Genomic DNA, 22,992 nt, shown 5'->3' with positions numbered 1-22,992 from the left:
TTGATTATATACTAAATTGTGGGTGCCAAGCCACCCAGGCGCCGAGGCAAGAGACCGAGGACATGAGCTGTTCCAGTATAATAAAATATAAAACAAGAATAGTCATACCAGATATAGATTTTAGATATGATTATATATGAATATCATTAATCATTAGTTGGTAGTAATTACTTGTTATCCCAATATTATAATAATCCCTGCTCTATAATCATAACCTAGGAAAAACCAGGCCATACAGAGATAGGAGCTGAGGGGGGACATAGTGAGGTGTGACCAGAAGACAAGAGTGCGAGCCTTCTGTTATGCCTAGACAGGGCCACCAGAGGGCTCCTTGGTCTAGCGGTGACGCCAGCATCTGGGAAGATGCCCATTGCCAGGTGGACCGTGGTCTAGCAGTAGCAAAAGGTGTCAAGGAACAACACCCGCTACTTAGCAGACCGGGAGAGGAAGTCTCCTTTTCCCCCAGGGGAGTTTAGAGAAGCCTCTGCTCCTCCACCTCTTGTGGAGGGCCTGACACCAGTCAGGCTTTCCCGCAGTTATCCAGAGGCCTAACCGTCTCCCTGTGATGCTGTGCTTCAGTGGTCATGCTCCTAGTCCACCTTCATGTTCCATCCTGTACACTGTGGATGGCTCTGCCTTCTAGATAGCAGTAGTAAATTAGTGAAAGTACTAAAAGTCTCTGATATGTAGAAATAATGGCGTAAGCTGTCTTTCTCTTTGTCTTCTCTCTCTCTCTGCCTCGGCTGCCAGGCAGGGAAGGGCCCCCTGTCCAGTGGACACGTGACCCACGTGACCTTACCTATCATTGGAGAAGACTCACATTCTTTACCCTGCCCCTTTTGCTTTGTATACAATAAATAACAGCGCAGCCAGACATTCGAGGCCACTACCGGTCTCCACGCATTGGTGGTAGTGGTCCCCCGGGCCCAGCTGCCTTTTCTTTTATCTCTTTGTCTTGTGTCTTTATTTCTACACTCTCTCGTCGCCGCACACAGGGAGAGACCCACCGACCCTGTGGGGCTGGACCCTACACTAAATAAGGGCAGGTTATTCATCATTTTTCTAGAAAAGGGGCAGGGAGTTCCCAGAACCAAGAGATCCTCCCGTTTTAAACCATGTAAGGTAACTTCTAGGGGTTGCCATGGCATTTGTAAACTGTCATGGCACTGGTGGGACTTTTCTTCTTTGTATGTATGTATGTATATATTTATTTATTATTTGTTTTGAGACAGTCTCACTCTGTTGCCCAGGCTGGAGTGTAGTGGCACGATCTTGGCTCACCGCAACCCCCGCCTCCTGGGTTCAAGAGATTCTCCTACCCCAGCCTGGGACTACAGGCATGCACCACCACACCCAGCTAATTTTTTTTTTTTTTTTTTTGAGACGGAGTCTCACTCTGTTGCCCGGGCTGGAGTACAGTGGCGCGATCTCGGTTCACTGCAACCTCCACCTCCTGGGTTCAAGCGATTCTCCTGCCTCAGCCTCCTGAGTAGCTGGGGTTATAGGTACCCGCCACCATGCCCGGCTAATTTTTGTATTTTTAGTAGAGACAAGGTTTCACCATGTTGGTCAGGCTGGTCTCAAACTCCTGACCTCGTGATCTGCCCGCCTCAGCCTCTTAAAGTGCTGGGATTACAGGCTTGAGTCACCGCACCCGGCTTTTTTTGTATTTGTAATTGAGATGCATTTTCGCCATGTTGGCCAGGCTGGTCTTGAACTCCTGACCTCAGGTGATCATCTACCCGCCTCAGCCTCCCAAAATGCTGGGATTACAGGCATGAGCCACCACGCCTGGCCTGTTTTTATTTTTTAAAACCAATCCATTTAATTGTGTCTTTCAAGGTAAACAATATATGGAGCCTGGATCCCAAGCTTGAGAATGCTAGAGCTATGGGTCCAAATCTTGTGGTATTCTCAGAGTTCAGAAGGGTTCGAACTCACGGTGTTATGAGGCAGAGAACATACGGAGTTTGTGTATTCCATTTAGCAATTTTGTAAATTACCAGAAACAGACTGAAAGAGTCTTTCAAGATGGGGAAAATTCAACTCCTGTGTTAATTTTATTTTATTTTATTTTATTTATTTATTTTTATTTTTTTGAGGCAGAGTTTCACTCGTTTCCCAGGCTGTAGTGCAATGGCGCACTCTCAATGGCCCCTCCTCGGTTGAAGCGATTCTTTTGCCTCAGCCTCCTGAGTAGCTAGAACTACAGCCGTGTGCACCACGCCCAGCTAATTTTTGTATTTTTAGTAGAGACGGGGTTTCACCATGTTGGCCAGGCTGTCTCGAACTCCTGACCTCAAGTCATCCACCCACCTCGACCTCCCAAAGTACTGGGATTACAGGCGTGAGCCACCGTGCCTGGCCCAGGAGAGCTTTTTAACAAGCAGTTAAAGTGGAAAAGAACCCCCTAGTAGCACACTGATTTAGTTTATAAGATTTTAGTTTACAAATTAAAAAATCTATATGTTTTACATTTTCTCCTTTTTCTCTTTATATCACTTTTTTCCTTTATCTTTCTCTTTGTCGTCTTTTCTTTTTTGCTCTCTTCTTTTTCCTATCTTTTTTTTTTTTTTTTTTGGAGACGGAGTCTCACTCTGCTGTCACCCAGGCTTGGGTGTGCAGTGGCACGATCTCAGCTCACTGCAAGCTCTGCCTCCCGGGTTCACGCCATTCTCCTGCCTCAGCCTCCCGAGTAGCTAGGACTACAGGCACCCGCCACCACGCCCAGCTAATTTTTTTGTATTTTTAGTAGAGATGGGGTTTCACCGTGTTAGCCAGGCTGGTCTCGATCTCCTGACCTTGTGATCCGCCCGCCTCAGCTTCCCAAAGTGTTGTGATTACAGGCGTGAGCCACCGCGCTTGGCTGGTTTCTTTTTCCTGTCTTTCTTCTCTACATCCCAGTTGACAATCTTGTTGTTGAGGTTGTGTAGGGTGATCACAGAATGGATCAGCGAGGCCAAATGGTACACTGCCACCATTTGGTTATTGGTCTTAAGGTAAAAGGCCTTGACAAACTCCTATAGGCTGATGACTGGCAGCAGCTTGAAGACCTGCAGCTGATAGATGAATTGGTGGTTGGTGGACAGTTTGCCTGTGGCAACTTTTTCCAGGTAGCTTCTGGTACCCAGAAGCTTGGAGTTCAGTCCCTTCAAATCCAGGACCTGGTTTGTGATACACTGGGAAAGAGTGCCCACTGTAGTGTCTTTGATGTCTTGTAACAAGTGTTTAACTCCAATTTCCTTAGCTTCCTCTGCTCCAGTTTCACTGGTCACATGCTCAAATGTTTTCAAGGCTGAAGTTCCATCATCATAGACGTCTACTGAAATATATGCTTCTGTAGGCAGCCCTAAGTCCTTTGGCTTCATGTCACTAGTGACCAATACTGAGTTACAGCAGTATCTTTTCATGATTTCATTGAAGGCAGTGTCATTCTTGTGTAGTTTAGGCCCTACGTAGTACCACTCAACTATTCTTTCCCTGGCATTCACCCTCTTAAACATTCTGTACGTGTTTTCCAAATAATCGTGGGCTAAAAAACAATTATCTTTGTCATCTTCATTAAAAGGGACTGCAAAACTGCTGGATACATCAAGTACTTTCATTTGCTATGACCGCAAAAGCACATGAAGAATGCATTTCTGGTTTCCAACCTTGCTGATTCTGTTGAAATGATCCACCACACTGAGCAGTACCTGGGGGTGGACCACCACCTTCTGCACCACCAGGTCCAGCCTCTGGCCACCAGGCCTGGCTCCCTGTGACCCACTGGAGTTTTCTTTTAGCGTGCAAATGCATTATAATTAGTGTATAATAAGCAGTGAGAGCAACCAAAGGTCACTGTTGTTGCCATCTTGGTTGTAACTGGTTTTGGCTGCTTTCTTTGCTGCATCCTGTTTTGATCAGGGTTTTGTTCTTGTTTTGTTCAGCAGGGTCTCTGGCCAGTGCTTGGAAAACAAATCCTGCTTCTCTCCTACCACACTCCCCCTACAGAGATTATATACTCCCCTTCAATCTTACAGGGTTGTAGAAGGGTGGAAGTCCATCTTCTGCGACTGCTTCCTGTTGGTTTTATGGGCATTGGCCTTGCCTAGCACTGGAGGAGTAAAAATCTCTTGATGCCTCATCTAAGGGGTCAGAACAAGGATGTGTTGGAAGCCATGTGCTAGCATTATCTTCACATGGAAATTGTTGCAATCTAAAAGACACAAACTACAAGGAGGCTAAAAGAGGCAGGGCCAAAGATTCATAGTTACAAGATAGCCACTAGAGGTCCTAAAAAGAGTAGAAACCAGGTGAGACTTGGGAGGGTGTTTTTTTGTTGTTATTTTTTGGGTTTTTTGAGACAGGATCTCGCTCTGTCACCCAGGCTGGATGCAGTGGTGTGATCATGGCCCACTGCAGCTTCAACCTCCCAGGCTCAAGTGGTCCTCCTGCCTTAGCCTCCTGAGTAGCTGGGACCACATGTGTGTGCCAGCAACACCCAGCTGATTTTTAAATGTTTTTATAGAGACACAGTCTCACTATGTTGCCCGGGCTGGTCTTGACTCCTGAGCTCAAGTGATCCTCCCATTTTAGCCTCCCAAAGTACTGGTATTACAGGCGTGAGCCACTGTGCCTGGCCAGGAGGGTGTTTTTTATGGTCAACCAGATATAGCTGGGGTCAGTTCCCTGGTTATATATATATAACCAGGTGGCTTGCTCTTACAACTTTTGAATGTTAACCTCAACCTGTCCAGAGTTGTTAATATATGTGCAGCTGGTCTTATTGATAACAGTGCAGACTCTACCTTTTTCAGTCAGTAAACAATCCAAGACTAGTCTGTTGTCAGGGCTACAATTGCCAGAGTCCAGAGATTCCTGAATTTTTCTTAATGTCTGACTTGTGTTGGTGGCCAGAGATTCTAGGGCCTGAGTTATGTTTCTTAGCGTTGACTTGTGGTATGCAAAGCCCCTGCCAAGGGGCCACCACCCCTATTGCTGCCCCAATTCCTGTAAAAATTAATCCTATTGCTCTTTTACTTCTTGTTTTTCTAGGTGTTATGGGGTTATGAATGGATACCCCCTGAAGGGATAATGGTGGCCAAAATACGTTCACTCGTGTTTCAAGTTTTTGATAAGCAAAATAGAAAGCTATTCCTAGAAGAATAAATGGTTCCCTACAGGGTTGGGAGTGGGTATGGGGTAGGATTTCTTCCCCTAAAGGTGAGCCCAGATGGGTCACAAATTGAATCCTTGCAAGGTATGCCGTCTGTTTTTTATTGCCAAACTGGGTCTGTAGAGATACCTTTTCCAGGTTCCAATGGGGGTGATTGAGTAGCCCTCATTTTCCACCAGAGGGTGGTACCTCCATCTTCCCAAATTAAGCAGTCGTTTCTCCCTTGCATGTATTGGTCCTGGAGGAGGCCCCATGTATAGTCTCCTTGTTTACCAGTGGGATCCCGTTTGCCCTCCCATGGCCTTGGGAATTTGGCTACTAGGGTTGGGTCAGAGCATCGTGGGGAATTTCTGTCTCTGTGTCATTGTCACAACAATTTGTGCAAAAGATAGTATCATTAGTACACTGAAGCTGTAGATACCCAACATCCTAGGTCTAGGTAATAGTAGGGGGTAGGAGGGTTGGAGAGGAGTCAGGTGAATCTGTTAAGTGTGGGAGAGAGCTATTTTACAAGTAGGGGCCTAGGTACCAAAGGAACACGATGGCCAATTAGGAGGTTTGGGGAGATGGCTGTGAGGTTTGCAGGGTGCACCAGAAGGTGATGCTCTTTATCCTGAGGGTGCTGATGACAGATTCTGCAATCATGCAGGCTATTTCCTGATGCTATAATTCTAGAAATGTTTACTATGGAGTTTTGTTCCCATTCCACAGCAAGTTAGATTGATTAGGAGCAGGGAGCAAGAAGAACAGGGACAACTGAGTATCACACTGGGCTTTAGGGTGGTCCCTATACTTAATAAGAACAAGTAAGGTGTTTCTCAGGAGGAGGTGGTTGCTACTTATCTGTCTTGTGAAATAGCAACTTGAAGTCTTCCAGAGGTTTGCAGATGTAGGTCATGGTGTCCTCCTCTTGTGCCTGTAGGGATTCACAAAAAACAGGTTTGTTTAATCCAGGACAGGTGTACCTAGCTAGTGATTCCCCGAAGTTTAACAGCAGTGGGAGTGCTTAACAATACCTAATAGGGGCCGGGCGCGGTGGCTCACGCTTGTAATCCCAGCAGTTTGGGAGGCCGAGGCGGGTGGATCACGAGGTCAGGAGATCGAGACCACGGTGAAACCCCGTCGCTACTAAAAATACAAAAAAAAATTGCCAGGTGTGGTGGCGGGCGCCTGTAGTCCCAGCTGCTCGGAGAGGCTGAGGCGGGAGAATGGCGTGAACCCGGGAGGCGGAGCTTGCAGTGAGCCGAGATCGCGCCACTGCACTCCAGCCTGGGCGACAGAGCGAGACGCCGTCTCAAAAAAAAAAAAAAAAAACAAAAAAAACCAACAATACCTAATGGGGAGTAGGTGCCCTTCCATATTGGTTATATTATAATTGATCTTCAAGGGATCCTTCTTTCCAAGTTTTTTTGTTTGTTTGTTTGTTTTTTGAGATGGAGTCTTGCTCTGTTGCCTAGGCTGGAGTGCAGTGGTGCTATCTTGGCTCACTGCAACTTCCACCTCCCAGGTTCAAGCAATTCCCCTGCCTCAGCCTCCCGAGTAGCTGGGACTACAGGCGCGTGCCACTATGCCCGGCTAAATTTTTTGTATTTTACTAGAGACAGGGTTTCACCATGTTGGCCAGGATGGTCTTGATCCCCTGACCTCGTGATCCACCCACCTCGGCCTCCCAAAGTGCTGGGATTACGGGTATGAGCCACCGGCCCGGCCCTTTCCAAGTTTTTTGTTTTTTGTTTTTTTTTTGAGATGGAGTCTCGCTCTGTCGCCCAGGCTGGAGTGCAGTGGCACGATCTTGGCTCACTGCAAGCTCCGCCTCCCGGGTTCACACCATTCTCCTGCCTCAGCCTCCCGAGTAGCTAGGACTACAGGTGCCCGCCACCATGCCCGGCTAATTTTTTGTATTTTTAGTAGAGACGGGGTTTCACCGTGTTAGCCAGTAAGGTCTCGATCTCCTGACCTCGTAATCCACCCACCTCAGCCTCCCAAAGTGCTGGGATTACAGCCGTGAGCCACCACCCCGGCCCCAAGTTTTTAATAGGACTAAGTCTCCTGGTTAAACAGGAAGCTATCTTTTCCTTTGTGGGAAAGGGCAATACTTTATTTTCATATTCTTAGAGTGCCTTTTGAACCCGGCCTCTTAAGTTCCAAAGGGGAGGGGGGAGGGTATAGTGAGGCTTGTCCAACCCCTTGTTTCTTGTCATGGCCTGAATTAGTTTTTCAAGTTTTTTTTTTTTTTTTTTTTTTGAGACGGAGTCCTGCTCTGTCATTCAGGCTGTAGTGCAGTGGCACAATCTCAGCTCACTGCAACAGCTGCCTCCCAGGTTCAAGTGATTCTCCCGCCTCAGGCCCCCAGGTAGTTGAGATTACAGGCGTTTGCCACCACGCCCAGCTAATTTTTGTATTTTTAGTAGAAATGGGGTTTCACCATGTTGGACAGGTTAGTCTCCAACTCCTGACCTCAGGTGATCTGTCCGCCTTGGCTTCCCAAAGTGCTGGGATTACAGGTGTGAGCCACTGCATCCAGCTGCCAGAGGCAATACTGCTGGCCAAGCTTTAATTTTGTTCCATACCAATGCTGAGGTGGTGTGCTACCTTCCCCAGGTCCATCATGTCCCTTGGTGGGGTGGCCAAGGGACTTAGATTCAAATGACTTATAGCCAATTAAATATTGTAGGCCAGATGGAAGTGGAGGTAGGCAGGCACTCATTATTATCTCTTAAAACCCCTTTTAAGCAATATAAGAGCTAAAACCAGAAGCCAAAAATAAGGTTATAAAACTGACTTATCTATAAATTCTGTGCATTGAGCTACTGTAATCTTGGCTTGCAGCAATTAGGTTTACAAAACACAAACATTTTGTTCAGCTGTTTAGGTATCTGTGTGCCTGTCCTTGATTTGGAAGGTCTGAATTAATTATATCCCTCAAAACCCAGCCCCTATAATCTCTCATGCCCACCTCTTCAGTAGTCCTTGGGCCTGGAGGAATTGAATAGTTTTAAATTCTGTAGATAAAACAACACATAAAGAATTAGCAATGTTTCAAACAAAAAAGTCATAACCCCTGCCCTAGTTTTGAGAATGACAGGAAAGGAATCTTACAGGTACCTAAACATTTAAATTATTTAGTATCAAGGCATAGAGTAAGTTCTATTAATTCATATAGAGGCAAAATTATTAAATGAATACAAGCTTGTCCCTGTGTCTCATTAAAGCAGTTTACTTTTTTTTTTTTTGAGACTGAGTTTCACTCTCGTTGCCCAGGCTGGAGTGCCATGGCGTGATCTTGGCTCACCGCAACCTCCGCCTCCCAGGTTCAAGCGATTCCCCTGCCTCAGCCTCCTGAGTAGCTGGGATTACAGGCATGTACTACCACGCCCAGCTAATTTTTGTGTATTTTTTATAGGGACGGGGTTTCTCCATGTTGGTCAGGCTAGTCTTGAACTCCCAACCTCAGGTGATCCGCCCACCTCAGCCTCCCACAGTGCTGGGATTACAGGCGTGATCCACTGCGCCTGTCCTAAAGCAGTTTACTTTGCCCCTTTTGCCCAGATCTAAAGATAAGACTTTGGTTAACTTGAGTTTGGTGTTAGATATTGGCAAGAGTTGGTGCCTTCTCTCTTTTTTTTTTTTTTTTTTTTGAGACGGAGTTTTTCTCTCTCCCCCAGGCTGGAGTGCAGTGGTGCGATCTCGGCTCACCGCAACCTCCACCTCCTGGGTTCAAGCCATTCTCCTGGCTCAGCCTCCCGAGTAGCTGGGACTACAGGCGCCTGCCAACACGCCCGGCTAATTTTTTGTATTTTTAATAGAGACGGGGTTTCACCGTATTAGCCAGGATGGTCTCGATCTCCTGACCTCGTGATCCGCCCGCCTCGGCCTCCCAAAGTGCTGGGATTACAGGCGTGAGCCACCGCGCCCGGCTGAGTTGGTGCCTTCTCTAGATGAGCTGTCTGTACCCAGGAGTCAAAGCCCTGTAACTCAAAAGCACATGGATTAGTTAATAGCACCTGATAAGGAACTTTTTAAAGGGCTGGCAGTGGTGATGCTGGAGTCCACAACCTGTCAGGAGGCTATAAAAACCTTGCAGTGATTAGTTTTTATAGCTTTGATAAAGCCCAGCAACAAGCCAGACAATCAAGCTAGGATTCGATTCTGGGGACATTTGTAAAAGATGTTAAAAAGCCCAAAATATTTTATTGACACAACCACAGGTTGCTGTAAGCAATAGTTACTTATTTACCCAAAGTGGTAATCCTTCTGCAGTGTAATTGTCTCTCCTTATGGGAAGCCCACTTAACTAATCTTGAAGTTAAATTTGATGAAGAGAAAAATAATACTTGAATTTAATCAGACAAAGTATGTTCAAGGTTTTGAATATAGCAGGTGAACATGAAAAGTTTTCTGGTTACACTGAGAATTTAGACACATCAAGAAAAACCAAGAGTATTGAATCAAGTTATACTGGAGAAAAACATTGCTTTTATAGACCTCTAAGCTAAAATATTTCAGCATCTGACTGTACAAACAACTGGAAGAGAAAAAGTTACAGGAACTGATGAAAAGGTTGAAGGAGAGAATAATGTCTCAGGCTTTCTCAAGGGGAGAAAAAGCTGAAAGCAGTGAGATAGAACAATTGAACTTACGAGATATGAATCTGAGAAATTTTCAAAAGAAGTTATAGAATTGAAAAGCAAATTTTCTTGTAATTTCATTAAGAGCAAATCAGTACCTTGAAACCCTTACTTTAACATAGGAGACCATTCTTTAGAAAGATTCTACTTTTAATTATAGCTAACTTAATCACATAAACAATTCTTTTTATAAATTCTCCTTTATAAATCTTATGACCTGCACAGACCATGTATGATATGGTTGAATGAACTTTCTGACTTGTCTAATACTACCTTTTTTTTTTTTTTTGAGACAGAGTCTCATTCTGTTGCCCAGACTGGTGCGCAGTGGTGCAATCTTGGCTCACTGCAACCTCCGCCTCCCGGGTTCAAGCAATTCTCCTGCCTCAGCCTCAAAAGTAGCTGGAATTACAGGCGTGTGCCACCACGCCCAGCTAATTTTTGTATTTTTAGTAGAGACAAGGTTTCACCATCTTGGCCAGGCTGGTCTCAAACACCTAACCTCAAGTGATCCACCCACCTTGGCCTCCCAAAGTGCTGGGATTACAGGCATAAGCCACTGTGCCTGGCCTATGCTACTTTTCTTTTTTTTTTTTTTTTGAGACGGAGTCTCGCTGTGTCACCCAGGCTGGAGTGCAGTGGCGCGATCTCGGCTCACTGCAAGCTCCGCCTCCTGGGTTCACGCCATTCTCCTGCCTCAGCCTCTCCGAGTAGCTGGGACTACAGGCACCCGCCACCACGCCCGGCTAATTTTTTTTTGTATTTTTAGTAGAGATGGGGTTTCACCGTGGTCTCGATCTCCTGACCTGGTGATCCGCCCTCCTCGGCCTCCCAAAGTGCTGGGATTACAAGCGTGAGCCACCGCGCCCAGCCATACTTTTCTTAAATAACTAGTCATTCTGCTACTCTAGAACAATAATTTACCATATAAGATCCTTTTTTTTTTTTCCCACTGAGATCTGCAGGATTCTTTCTTATGTAGAATTATTCTCTTTTCTTTATAACCTTCCTTACCAAAAATACCTCTGAACTTCCATAACTTTCTTTACCTATCTCTCCCGTACTTACTGGTTCCTTTCTACCTGGTTATATAAATAACCTTTTCAAGTCCATAATTTGAATCAACCTTTAGATAACTTTTGAATTAGACACAATTATTCTTTTTCTCAATAAAAACACATCTTCTTTGGTAAGTTTTATATAAACCTAGGAAGCAAGAAATCCTGAACTATCAGATATTAGCATTTGATAGATGAGAACCATTCCACAGTTTTTAAAATTTTTTATTTTATTGTAAAATGTTTCCCTATATAATATTCCTTTCTTAATTGGAAATGACCCAGGCATCCAATAAGCATCCAAAACGATTTTAAGATTTTAAATTATACAAAAAGTTCACTTACAAGCATTTATCTCATTATATTTACCTAATTTATTATTATATATATATATATATATATATATATATATTTTGAGACAGAGTCTCACTCTGTCACCCAGGTTGGAGTGCAGTGGCATAATCTTAGCTTACTGTAACCTCCGCCTCCCGGATTCAAGAGCTTCTTGGGCCTCAGCCTCCCGAGTAGCTGGGATGCATGCACCACCACGCCTGGCTAACTTTTGTATTTTTAGTAGCCATGGGGTTTTGCCATGTTGGCCAAGCTGGTCTCAAACTCCTGACCTCAAGTGATCCACCTGCCTTGGCCACCCAAAGTGCTGGGATTACAGGTGAGAGCCACTGTTCTTAGCTAGAACTATATTAGACAAAATTGGCCATTATTCAAAGTTATTTCCTGGTTAACCATTTTTGAACTCTGAACATTAGGTGAACCCCTAAGTAAGAAACTTAAACACATGGGCATTTTGCCAGTAACTGAGAAGATTCAGCTATTTTCATTGAGCCAACAATCTTAAATTAGTCTTATTTATACAATTCTGAAGACATTTCTATTTCCATCAATTATTTAATTAATTAATTTTTTGAGACAAGGTTTCTGTTGCCCAGGCTGGAGTGCAGTGGCATGATCACAGCTCACTGCAGCTTCCAGCTCTTGGGGTCAAGTGATCTTCCACTTCAGCCTCCTGAGTAGCTGGGTCTATAGGTGTGTGCTATCACACCTGGCTAATTTTTTTTTTTTTTTTTAGAGATGGAGTCTCACTATGTTGCCCAGGCTGGTCCTGAACTCCTGGGCTCAAGCAGTCCTCCCACCTTAGCCTCCCAAAATGTTGGGAGGTGTAAGCGACAATGCTCAGTCTTTATTAATAATTTGAAAATGAGTTTTATTTACCAAAGGGTTCATGTGAACTTGAAAAGCCTTTGGACGTTACTAAAGATAGCTGGATTTAAATATTTCTGACAATTTTGAAACCTGTTCACATGGCTAAACTTTGTTTTTTCTAATAGGTAATCCAAGGAAACTGTAGACTAGAATTTGGGTAAGGTAGTTTTCATAACAGTTTTGATTTTAAAACCCTCTTTTATCCTTTTTTTTCCCCTTCAGCTTCAGAGGAGGAGGAGATGATTAAAAAGGGCAGGAAAGAAAAAGAGGGAAAGGAGGGAGAGTAGGGGGATGAGGGGTACCTTTCCCTTTGTTTCTCTGGTGGGGGACAGAGAAAGAGAGGGAGAGAGAGCAAGCCAGAATACTCACTGACGGATGAAGGGGCACCTTACCATGACAACTTCAAGATCAGAGATCTTGGACCCAAGACCTTGGGACTGTCCCAGGGACCCACAATCCTAGAGAGACATGACCAGTAGAAGTATAATAAAAGAAGACAGAAGAGGCGGAAAGGGAAAGGAAGCTAGGAAAAACAGGCTCCCAGAGCAGCAAATGTGAATTGGGGAAGAGAGGGGTTGTTGTTCAGGGGGTGTCCTTGGAGTCCCTGAGACAGTGGAGAACTCACCCATCAGTGGAGACACCAAAAAAATGTTCAGGCGGCTGCTTTTCTGCCATTGCAGGGAGTCGTCATTAGGTCAGGGGTTCAGGGCCTCCAGAAAAATGGGCTTGAACAAGGCAGCTCATTTGGGACCCTGATTTTGAGCAGAAAGAAAAACAGACAGGGAGAGACCTGTTGCAGAAAAGAAAATTTATGATTTTAGGAGGGGCTAGAAGAAGTTGCTGAAGTGGGTGGAATGACAGAGTAAGGAAAAAAATGAAACGGCACCAAATGCTGAAAAACCTGGAGTATCTAGACATTGGCTAGTGAGGGTCCCCATACCAAATGCTGAAAACCTGGGAGCATCTAGGGGTGGCCAACAGTGAGGCCCAAAGGCATGAGACCTAACACAGTTGGGGCCACAGAACAATGTGACTCTGACATCCCAGAGTCAGCGCAAAGGAATACCTATCAAAATAACAAAAGCCTGCCTTACATAGAATAGAAACAACTGCCCAAATTGCCAAAACAGAGACTACAAACATGACAACAGGATAAGTGTGCATTTAGGCACTAAGAGCAGAAGAGTAAAATGACTGGTCATTAGAAGCTAAAGAGAAAAGGTCTGAGAGAGAAGGTGACAAAGTAAATTACAGAGAACGTGGATGTCCAGGTGTGCTTCTGTCTGGGGCATCCAGATGATGGGGGACAACGAACTAACAACCCAGAGACACTATTCCCATTTCCTGATTGATTTGAAAAGGTAAAGGGAGAGAGAAGAGAGTGAAAGTAAATCAGTGAAAGAACACCACATCGGCCAGGCGTGGTGGCTCACGCCTATAATCCCAGCACTCTGGGAGGCCGAGGCGGGGGATCACGAGGTCAGGAGTTCAAGACCAACCTGGCCAATGTGGTGAAACCCTGTCTCTACTAAAAATACAAAAAGTAGCTGGGCGTGGTGGCAGGCACCTGTCATCCCAGCTACTCGGGAGGCTGAAGCAGGAGAATCGCTTGAACCCGGGAGGCGAGGTTGCAGTGAGCCGAGATCGTGCCACTGCACTCCACCCTGCGTGACAGAGCAAGATGTCGTCTCAAAAAAAAAACCAAAACAAAACACACATTGAAGGGGAACAAAGTGGACACTCATCTTTTTGTGGAGGCCAAATGGTGCCAGTCAGTCTTTGGGTTCAAGCAATTCTCATGCCTCAGCTTCCCAAGTACCTGGGACTACAGGCGTGCACCACCATGGCTGGCTAATTTTTTGTATTTTTAGTAGAGCTGGGGTTTTGCTCTGTTGCCCAGGCTAGTATCAAACTCCTGAGCTCAGGCAATCCACCTGCCTTGGCCTCCCAAAGTGCTAGGATTACAGGCGTGAGCCACGGTGCTCAACCCAATCAGTCTTAATTTAGGGTCTGGCTAAAGATCTCCCTCTGTTCCCTTTGGCTTATTATTGGTCCCTTCATGGTCACCAAGGAATGACGCAGGTGAACCCCAAATTGGGGCTCAGCCCAGGAGCGTTCTTGGCTTTGCACTGGAAGGAATCATGAATGAGCCAACAGAGTGAATTGAAAGTAAGTTTATTAGAGCAACAGGAAGAGAAATGGCTGCTCTGTAAGAGAAGCAGCAGCAGCAGCAGCAGACCTGCAGATTGCTGGCTGGCTATATATATACAAAGACAATATGGAAAAAAAATGAAACGGTGCCAAATGCCAAAATACCCAGAGTATCCGGGCATCAGCCCATGAGGGTCTCCATACCAAATGACGAAAATCCCAGAGCACCTAGCGGGTGGTCAACAGTGACCCTCAAAAGCATGAGACCTATATAGCCATATATATATGGCTATACTTTGATTATATGATAAAATAAGGGGGGGGATTTTTAATGGATTTTCTGGAAAAAGGGCGAGGACTTCCCGGAACTGAGAATCCCTCCCCTTGTAAACCATAAAAGGTAACATCTGGGGGTTGCCATGGCATTTGTAAACTGTCATGGTGCTGGTGGGAGGTTCTTTTAGCATGCAGATACAAGGAGGGCAACAGGAGGTGGCTTTCATCACCATCTTGCTTTTAGCTGGTTTTGGTCAGTTTCTTTGATTAGCTCCTGTTTTGTTCAGCGGGGTCTTTTGAACAGTGCTTGGAAAACAAGTCCTGCTGATCTACCTCAAATGGAATGTGAGGTGACAATAGGGCCAGCAAGCAAAAATAGAAATCTGAGATTGAAGTTTAATAAGAGGCAAGGACTAGAAATGTTCAGTGTTAGTCATGGTTCTTCTCCATGGAAACAGACATGGTGGGGGAAGAGCAGTGGATTGAAGACAACCTTGCCTTGAGGAAGAAGATAACAGAAGGAACAACTGGAGAAGTAGTAGTAAAAGTGAAAAGAGGAAGGAGAGCTTTAAGAACAAGGTACTTTAAAATGTAAATTTAAAATTTAGTAGCAAAGGAGGGATAAGGATAATACCTGAGAAAAAGGTTACATTTGAAGATTGATGATCTTGGAGAGGAGATTCAGGAATTTGTTGGGGAAAGGATGTTATATGAAGCAGTTAAAGAGGAAGAAATGGGGCTGGGAACAGTGGCTCACACCTGTAATCCCAACACTTTGGAAGGCCAAGGTGTGAGGATCTTGTGGCCAGGAGTTCAGGAACAGCCTGGGCAACATAGCTAGGTTCCATCTCTACAGAAAACTTTAAAAAATTAGCCAAATGTGGTAGTGCATACCTGTAGTCCTAGCTACTAAGGAGTAGCTAGGGGGATAGCTTGAGCCCAGGAGTTCAAGGTTGCAGTGAGCTCTGATCGCACCACTGCATTCCAGCCTGGGTGACAGAGCAAGACCTTGTCTGTAAAAAAAAAGAAAGAGGAGGAGGAATGAAACACCAGAGATTTCTTTCTTTCTTTCCTCTCTCCCCCATCCCCCTCCTCCCCTCCTCCCTTCCTCCCCTCCTCCCTTCCTCCCCTCCTCCTCTCCTCCCCTCTCCTCCTCACTCTCCTCTTCCCTCTTATCCCCTTCCCTCCCCTCCCCTCCCCTCCCCTTCCTTCTCCCCCCCCCTTTTTTTTTTGAGAAGGAGTCTCACTTTGTTGGCCAGGCTGGAGTGCAGTGGCGTGATCTCGGCTCACTGCAAGCTCCACCTCCCGGGTTCACGCCATTCTTCTGCCTCAGCCTCCTGAGTAGCTGGGACTACGGGCGCCCGCCACCATGCCCGGCTAATTTTTTTTATTTTTAATAGAGATGGGGTTTCCCCGTAGCCAGGATGGTCTTGATCTCCTGACCTTGTGATCTGCCCGCCTCAGCCTCCCAAAGTGCTGGGATTACAGGCGTGAGCCACCATGCCCAGCCTTCCTTCCTTTTTTTGCAGTGGGAGAATGGGTGAGAAATAGCTAGAGAAGGCAGCAAGATTATTGAATATTTTTTCAAGATAAGTTGTCAGAAGGAACTGGAGGAAATTATAAAATGAAAATGCTAGAGAAGGAATGGATAAATAACTATGGATTCATAGTCACTCAGTTACTGATAAGTGTAATTAAGAGATTTTAAAAATCAGTTTACAGATATCCAGATTTAAATAAACATTTATTGTTTAGTATTATCTGTGATATCACTCCCCTTCATTAATCTGGAGAATTGAAAATTGATTATACTACTTTGCACTTTAATTAGTTATATATACAAGTAGTAGCAATAAAAGTACACTAGGAATGTCTCTCCAGAATTTTTCTTCAAGTAACCTTTTTTTTTTTTTTTTTTTTTTTTGCCAATCAGATAATGTAACACAAAACAAAGAGGAAGAAAGAAAGATTGACAATTCACATAAATCTACTTTGGAAAATATTGAAAACTTTAAAGGAGAAAATAAAAATCACCCGTAGCCCTGCTATTTAGTATGTGTTTTTGTCGTTTTACTTTAAGTAACATTTTAGTTTTCTGATTGTGAAAGCAGCAGCATCATATACACTGTAGAAAAAATGAAAATACTACATAGAAAGATAGTTGGATTATTTTGAAGTATTGACATTTCGTTACAATTGATACCTTTTTGTTGTTGTTGTTGTTTGTTTGTTTTTGAGACAGAGTCTCGCTCTGTCACCCAGGCTGGAGTGCAGTGGCATGATCTCGGCTCACTGCAACCTCCACTTCCTGGGTTCAAGCAATTCTCCTGCCTCAGCCTCCCGAGTAGCTGGGATTACAGGCGCCTGCCACTGCGCCTGGCTAATTTTTGTATTTTCAGTAGAGGTGGGGTTTCCCCATGTTGGTCAGGCTGGTCTCGAACTCCTGACCTTGTGATCCACCTGCCTCGGCCTCCCGAAGTGCTGAGATTACGGCGTGAGCCACTGTGCCGGGTGCACCTTGCCGGGCAATACATTGTTAAATCATGTTTCTTTTTTCTTTTTTTTTTTTTTTTTTTTTTGAGGCAGAGTCTCTCTCTTTCACCCAGGCTGGAGTGCAGTGGCGCGATCTCGGCTCACTGCAGGCTCCGCCCCCCGGGGTTCACGCCATTCTCCTGCCTCAGCCTCCCGCGTAGCTGGGACTACAGGCACCTGCCACCTCGCCCGGCTAATTTTTTGTATTTTTAGTAGAGACGGGGTTTCACCGTGTTAGCCAGGATGGTCTCGATCTCCTGACCTTGTGATCCGCCCGCCTCGGCCTCCCAAAGTGCTGGGATTACAGGCGTGAGCCACCGCGCCCGGCTCTTTTTTCTTTTTTTTTTCTTTTTTTTTTTTTTTTTTTTTTGAGACAGAGTCTCGCTTTGTTGCCCAGGTTGGAGTGTAGTGGTATGATCTTAGCTCACAGCAACCTCCACCTCCCGGGCTCAGGTGATTCTCTTGCCTCAGCCTCCCGAGTAGCTGGGATTACAGGCATGTGCCACTGCGCCTGGCTAATTTTTGTATTTTTAGTAGAGAGAGGGTTTCGCCATGTTGGCCAGGTTGGTCTTGAACTCCTGATCTCAAGTGATCCACCCACCTCGGCCTTCCAAAGTGTTGGGATTACAGGCTGGAGTGCAGTGGTGTGATTTCGGCTCACTGTAAGTTCTGCCTCCTGGGTTTGCATTGCCCAGCCTAAATCATGTTTCTTGGCTGCAGGTGTTAGTGCTTAAACCTTTTTTTTTTTTTTTTTAAAGAGATGAGGTCTCACTCTGTCATCCAGGCTATAGTCCAGTGGTACGATCATAGCTCACTGCAGCTTCTAACTCCTGGGCTGAACTGATCCTACCAAGTAACTGGGACTATAGGCAGGAGCCACATCATCCAGCTAAAAAAAGCTGGGACTACAGACCTGCACCACCACACCCAGCTTTTTTGTTGTTGTTGTTGACTTTTTGCAGACACAAGGTCTCTGTAAGTTGCCCAGCATAGAAATGTTTTTTGTTTGTTTGTTTGTTTTTTTAACAGATGAGGTCTCATAATTCACTGCAACCTAGAATTCCTGGCCTTAAGTGATCCTGCTGCCTCAGCCTCCTAAAGTGCTGGGCTTACAGGTGTGAGCCACTGGGCTCAGCTAGAAATAACTTTATTTATTTATTTATTTTTAGAGCGATTCTTACTCTGTAGCCCAGGCTAGAGCGCAGTAGTACAATAATGGCTCACTACAACCTCTAACTCTTGGCTTCAAGTAATCCTCTTGCCTTGGCCTCCCAAAACGCCGGAATTACAGGCATGAAGCCACAAATGACTTTTTTTTTTTTTAGACAGGGTCCCACTGTGTTACCTAGGCTGGAGTACAGCAGTGCAATTACAGCTCACTGCTGCCTCGACCTCCTAGGCTCAAGTGATTCTCCCACCTTAGTCTCCCAAGTAGCTGGGACTATAGGTGTGCACCACTATGCCTGGCTAATTTTTGTATTTTTTTTCAAGACAGCGTTTCACCACATTAGCCAGGCTGGCATTAAACTCCTGAGCTCAAGTGACCTGTCCACCTCAGCCTCCCAAAGTGCTGGGATTACAGCCATGAGCCACCATGCCCAGCCCACAAATTACTTTTTAAACAAGCATATCAGAACTTTTAAATCTAAGCAAGTATTGCCCTTCAAAACACAGAGGTTCACTTTGGTAGGCAGAGCCTCTTCCACTGACATTTTTACTACTTAAAAAATATTTGGGGTCAGGCATGTTAGCTCACACCTATCCCTGTACATTGGGAGGCTGAGGTGGGAGGATTACTTAAGGCCAGGAGTTCAAGACCAGACTTGGCAACATAGTGAGACCCCATCTCTACAAAAATAAAATAAAATTAGCTGGGCGTGGTGGCAGGAACCTGTAGTCTCAGCTACTTGGGATGCTGAGGTGGAAGGATCACTTGAGCCCAGGAGGTTGAGGCCGCAGTGAGCTGAGATCGCACCACTGCACTCCAGCCTAGGGGACAGAGCAAGACCCTGTCTCAGCAACAACAAAAAATTGGAACTACTTGGCCAAGCGCGGTGGCTCGTGCCTGTAATCCCAGCACTTTGGGAGGTGGAGGTGGGCGGATCACCTGAGGTCAGGAGTTCGAGACCAGCCTGACCAACATGGAGAAACCCCATCTCTACTAAAAATACCAAATTAGCCGGGTGTGGTGGTGCAGGCCTGTAATCCCAGCCACTCGAAGGCTGAGCCAGGAGAATCTCTTGAACCCGGGAGGCGGAGGTGGCAGTGAGCCGAGATCGTGCCATTGCACTCCAGCTTAGGCAACAAGAATGAAACTCCGTCTCAGAAGAAAAAAATTGGAACTACTTTTTAAAACTGTCCCTGCGGGGCTGGGTGCAGTGGCTCATGCCTGTAATCCCAGCACTTTGGGAGGCCTAGAGGGATAGATTACCTGAGGTCAGGAGTTCGAAACCAGCCTGGCCAACATGGTGAAATCCCATCTCTACTAAAAATAAAAAATTAGCTGGGCGTGGTGACACACGCCTATAATCCCAGCTACTCGGGAGCCTGAGGCAGGAGAATTGCTTGAGCCCGGGAGACGGAGGTTGCGGTGAGCCGAGATCGTGCCACCGCACTCCAGCCTGGCCCACAGAGCGAGACTCTGTCTGGAAAAAAAAAAAAAAAAAAAAAACTGTCCCTGCAAACACATTATCAGCTGCACCACAAAATCATTTTTCATACCCTATAGAGAGGAAATGTTCCTTTTTTCTACAACCTTTTTTTCTCTCTGACTCTACAATGCTTTTCAATTTAATTCCCTTTCCTAGAGCCCTTTAGGACCCCACCTTCCTTTATAGATATGCTGAATGCTAAAAGACCTCAGAAAGAGAAGCTGAGCAGAATAAGAGAGAGAAAGCAAAACTTTATTCAGAGCATATCTGTAACTTATTTACTGCCAGCCTAAGAACTGTATGTTGATAACATCAAAATTATTATTTTTTAATTTATATTTATTTGTTTATTTTTTGGAGACAGTGACCTTGCTGTGTCGCCCAGGCTGGAATGCAGTGTTGCGACCTTGGCTCACTGCAACTGCTGCCTCCCCGGTTCAGGTGATTCTTGTGCCTGCTGAATAGCTGGAATTACAGGCACCTGCCACCACGCCTGGCTGATTTTTTGTGTTTTAGTAGAGACGAGGTTTTACCATGTTGCCCAGCATGGTCTTGAACTCCTGAGCTCAAGCAATCCGCCCACCTTGGCCTCCCAAAGTGCTAGGACTACAGGTGTGAACCACGATGGCTGGCTGATCATAACATCAAAATTAGCTGAGAACAGCACAAATCAACTAATTATAAGCTAAAATCATGCTACTCACTTTTAGGAGGCAAAGAAAGAAGAAGCATAAGTGGAAATTAGGGTATGTAAGTCAAATTCAGAAGAACAAGTAAAATTCTATTAGAATAAACACCATTAAAGCAGAAGATTTAGCTGGATGGTGTGATGGAAGTAAAATATAACAATGCCATTGCACTCCAGGCTAGGCGACAGAGTGAGACCCAAGTATAAAGACTGGCTATGTGTTTTGAAAGAAAATGTTCAACTAAGTAATACACAAACTAGGGAAAAAATTCAGAAATATAAAAAGTACACAGTGAAAATTTAGGCATCCTTTCACTCTGTACTCTTGCTCCCCAAGTCATCTTCCCAGGTAACTGTTAAACAATTTTTTGTGTATAGTCCAGGGATTTTCTGTATATATGCAAGCTATTTCCTTGATAGCCTGATTTCTGATGTTTACTTTTTTTTTTTTTGAGATAGAGTCTCTCTGTCGCCCAGGCTGGAGGTCAGTGGCGCGATCTCGGCACACTGCAACCTCCACCTACTGGGTTCAAGCAATTCTCCTACCTCAGCATCCCAAGTAGCTGAGATTACAGGTGCCCGCTACCATGCCTGGCTGATTTTTTGTATTTTTAGTAGAGATGGGGTTTTGCCATGTTGGCCAAGCTGGTCTCTAACTCCTGAACTCACGTGATCCACCCATCTCAGCCTCCCAAAGTGCTGAGATTACAGGCGTGAGCCACTGCGCCCAGCATTCTTTTTTTGTTTGTTTTGTTTGAGATGGAGTTTCTCTCTGTTGCCCAGGCTGGAGTGAAGTGGCACTACTATCTTGGCTCACTGCAACCTCTGCCTTCCAGGTTCAAGCGATTCTCCTGCCTCAGCCTCCCAAGTAACTGGGATTACAGGTGCCTGCCACCATGCCTGGCTTATTTTTGTATTTTTTTTTTACAGCCGAGGTTTCGTCATGTTGGCCAGGCTGGTCTCCAACTCCTGACCTCAAGTGATCTGCCTGCCTCAGCCTTCCAAAGTGCAGAGATTACAGATGTGAGCCACTGTGCCCAGCCTACTTTTAATACTACATGAATATTTATTTGCACGCTTGTGCGTGTGTGTAACAGTGCATGACAGTGTCTTGCCCTGACACCCAGGCTGGAGTGCAATGGCATGATCACAACTCATTGCAGCCTTGAATTCCAGGGCCCAAGTGATTCTCCCACCACACCCAGCTAATTTTAGAGCTCTACATTTTTGTAGAGAAAAAGGTATCTCCAAATGTTGCCCAGGCTGGTCCCGAACTCCTGGATCCTGGCTCAAGCGATCTTCCTGCCCTGGCCTCCCAAAGTAATGGGATTACAGGTGTGAGCCACCTGGCCTAGCCTAATTTTTTATTTTTATTTTTAGTAGAGACAAAGCCTCGATATGTTGCTCAGACTGGTCTCAAACTCCTGGGTTCAAGTGATCCTCCTGCCTTCAGCCTCCCAAAGTGCTGGAATTATAGTCATTGACTGTAAGCACCTGGCTTTTTTTTTTTTTGCGTGACAGGGTCTTGCTGCGTTGTCCAGTCTGGAGTGCAGTGTTTAATCGTATCTCCCTGTAACCTCAAAATCCTGGCCTCAAGCCATCCTCCCAGCTCAGCCCCCCCCCAAGTAACTAGGACTACAAGCATGCACCATCACCCCTTTTTTCTCTGTCTTTTTAATGCTATCCTCACCTATTGCCCCCACAAAGGGAGTGTTTATGAAGTGTTGAGGTGAGAAAGTTGTCTAATGAACTGTAGAACCATATATTTACAATTTTATGGTGACAATTACTCTTCTGCTCTGCCAAATTGATTTACAAAGTCAGGGCATTTTATAATTATATTTATAGTTGATGAAATATGGTGTTAATGGTCATCTATATAAAATGTCATCAGGAATTTACCCTACAATTACGAGTCTGATTTTTCATAGGAAAAAATGTAAAACTGAAAGCATATTAGAAATAAAAAGACCTTAGGAATTACCTAGTTTAACTCCCTGAGTTTACAGATGAGTAAATTGGATCTGAGCTTTGATTTAAGAGAGGAAAATTCCTGTGTAGTATATGCTTAATTCATGAAGTTGTCTACCTAAAAAGACTATAATAAGATGCTGAATTCTACAACAGAGTATGATTGAGAATGGTCAAAGTGTGGAGCAATATTTGTGATTCTTCCAGGGAAACCTCAAATGAATTCTGAAGGGGAGATACCTTCACTGCCATCAGGCAGCCAGTCTGCAAAACCAGTAAGCCAGCCCAGGAAATCAACCCAGCCAGATGTTTGTGCCTCTCCTCAAGAAAAGCCACTCAGGACTCTGTTTCACCAACCTGAGGAAGAGATAGAAGATGGTGGACTCTTCATTCCAATGGGTAGGCTTTCTTTTTCTTTTTAATTAAATGAAACCTCTTTATTGAAGTATAGTATGTAGAAAACTGCACATGTCCTAAGATATCCTGAATTCACTATATTTTCACAAATTTAATACACCCTTGTAAGCAGGACCCAGATCAAGATAGAGAATGTTATCAATACCCAGAAGTCCATCTTGTCTTCCCTTTCAATTGCCCTCTACCCATAGGTTAACCACTATCCTGATGTCTAGCATCATATATTGGTTCAATTGTTTTT

General features: G+C 45.0%; 1 protein-coding gene and 1 pseudogene across 14 annotated transcripts in view; one reads left to right on the top strand and one right to left on the bottom strand.

Moving 5' to 3' along the window:
- The window catches only part of GON4L (gon-4 like), a 114,530-nt gene that overhangs the window by 12,023 nt on the left and 79,515 nt on the right, over positions 1-22,992 (top strand). For 11 of the 14 annotated variants that reach the window (XR_010117594.1, XM_063626700.1, XM_063626704.1 and 8 more), the window contains exon 3: positions 22,542-22,733. Coding sequence is in view for 13 of the 14 variants with exons in the window: in XM_063626700.1 (XP_063482770.1) it covers positions 22,542-22,733 (192 nt within the window). In the remaining variant the exon portion in view is untranslated. Of the gene's footprint in view, positions 1-11,494; positions 11,515-14,950; positions 15,072-16,425; positions 16,545-22,541; positions 22,734-22,992 lie in introns of those variants that run through there. The other 3 variants (XM_063626706.1, XM_063626707.1, XM_063626705.1) reach the window with 3 other exon arrangements.
- On the bottom strand, positions 2,216-4,127 carry LOC134734036 (26S proteasome non-ATPase regulatory subunit 7-like; annotated as a pseudogene).

The sequence above is a fragment of the Symphalangus syndactylus genome, chromosome 12 (assembly GCF_028878055.3).
Source record: "Symphalangus syndactylus isolate Jambi chromosome 12, NHGRI_mSymSyn1-v2.1_pri, whole genome shotgun sequence".
Lineage (NCBI taxonomy): Eukaryota > Metazoa > Chordata > Mammalia > Primates > Hylobatidae > Symphalangus > Symphalangus syndactylus.
This window is presented reverse-complemented; position numbering and strand designations above follow the sequence as displayed.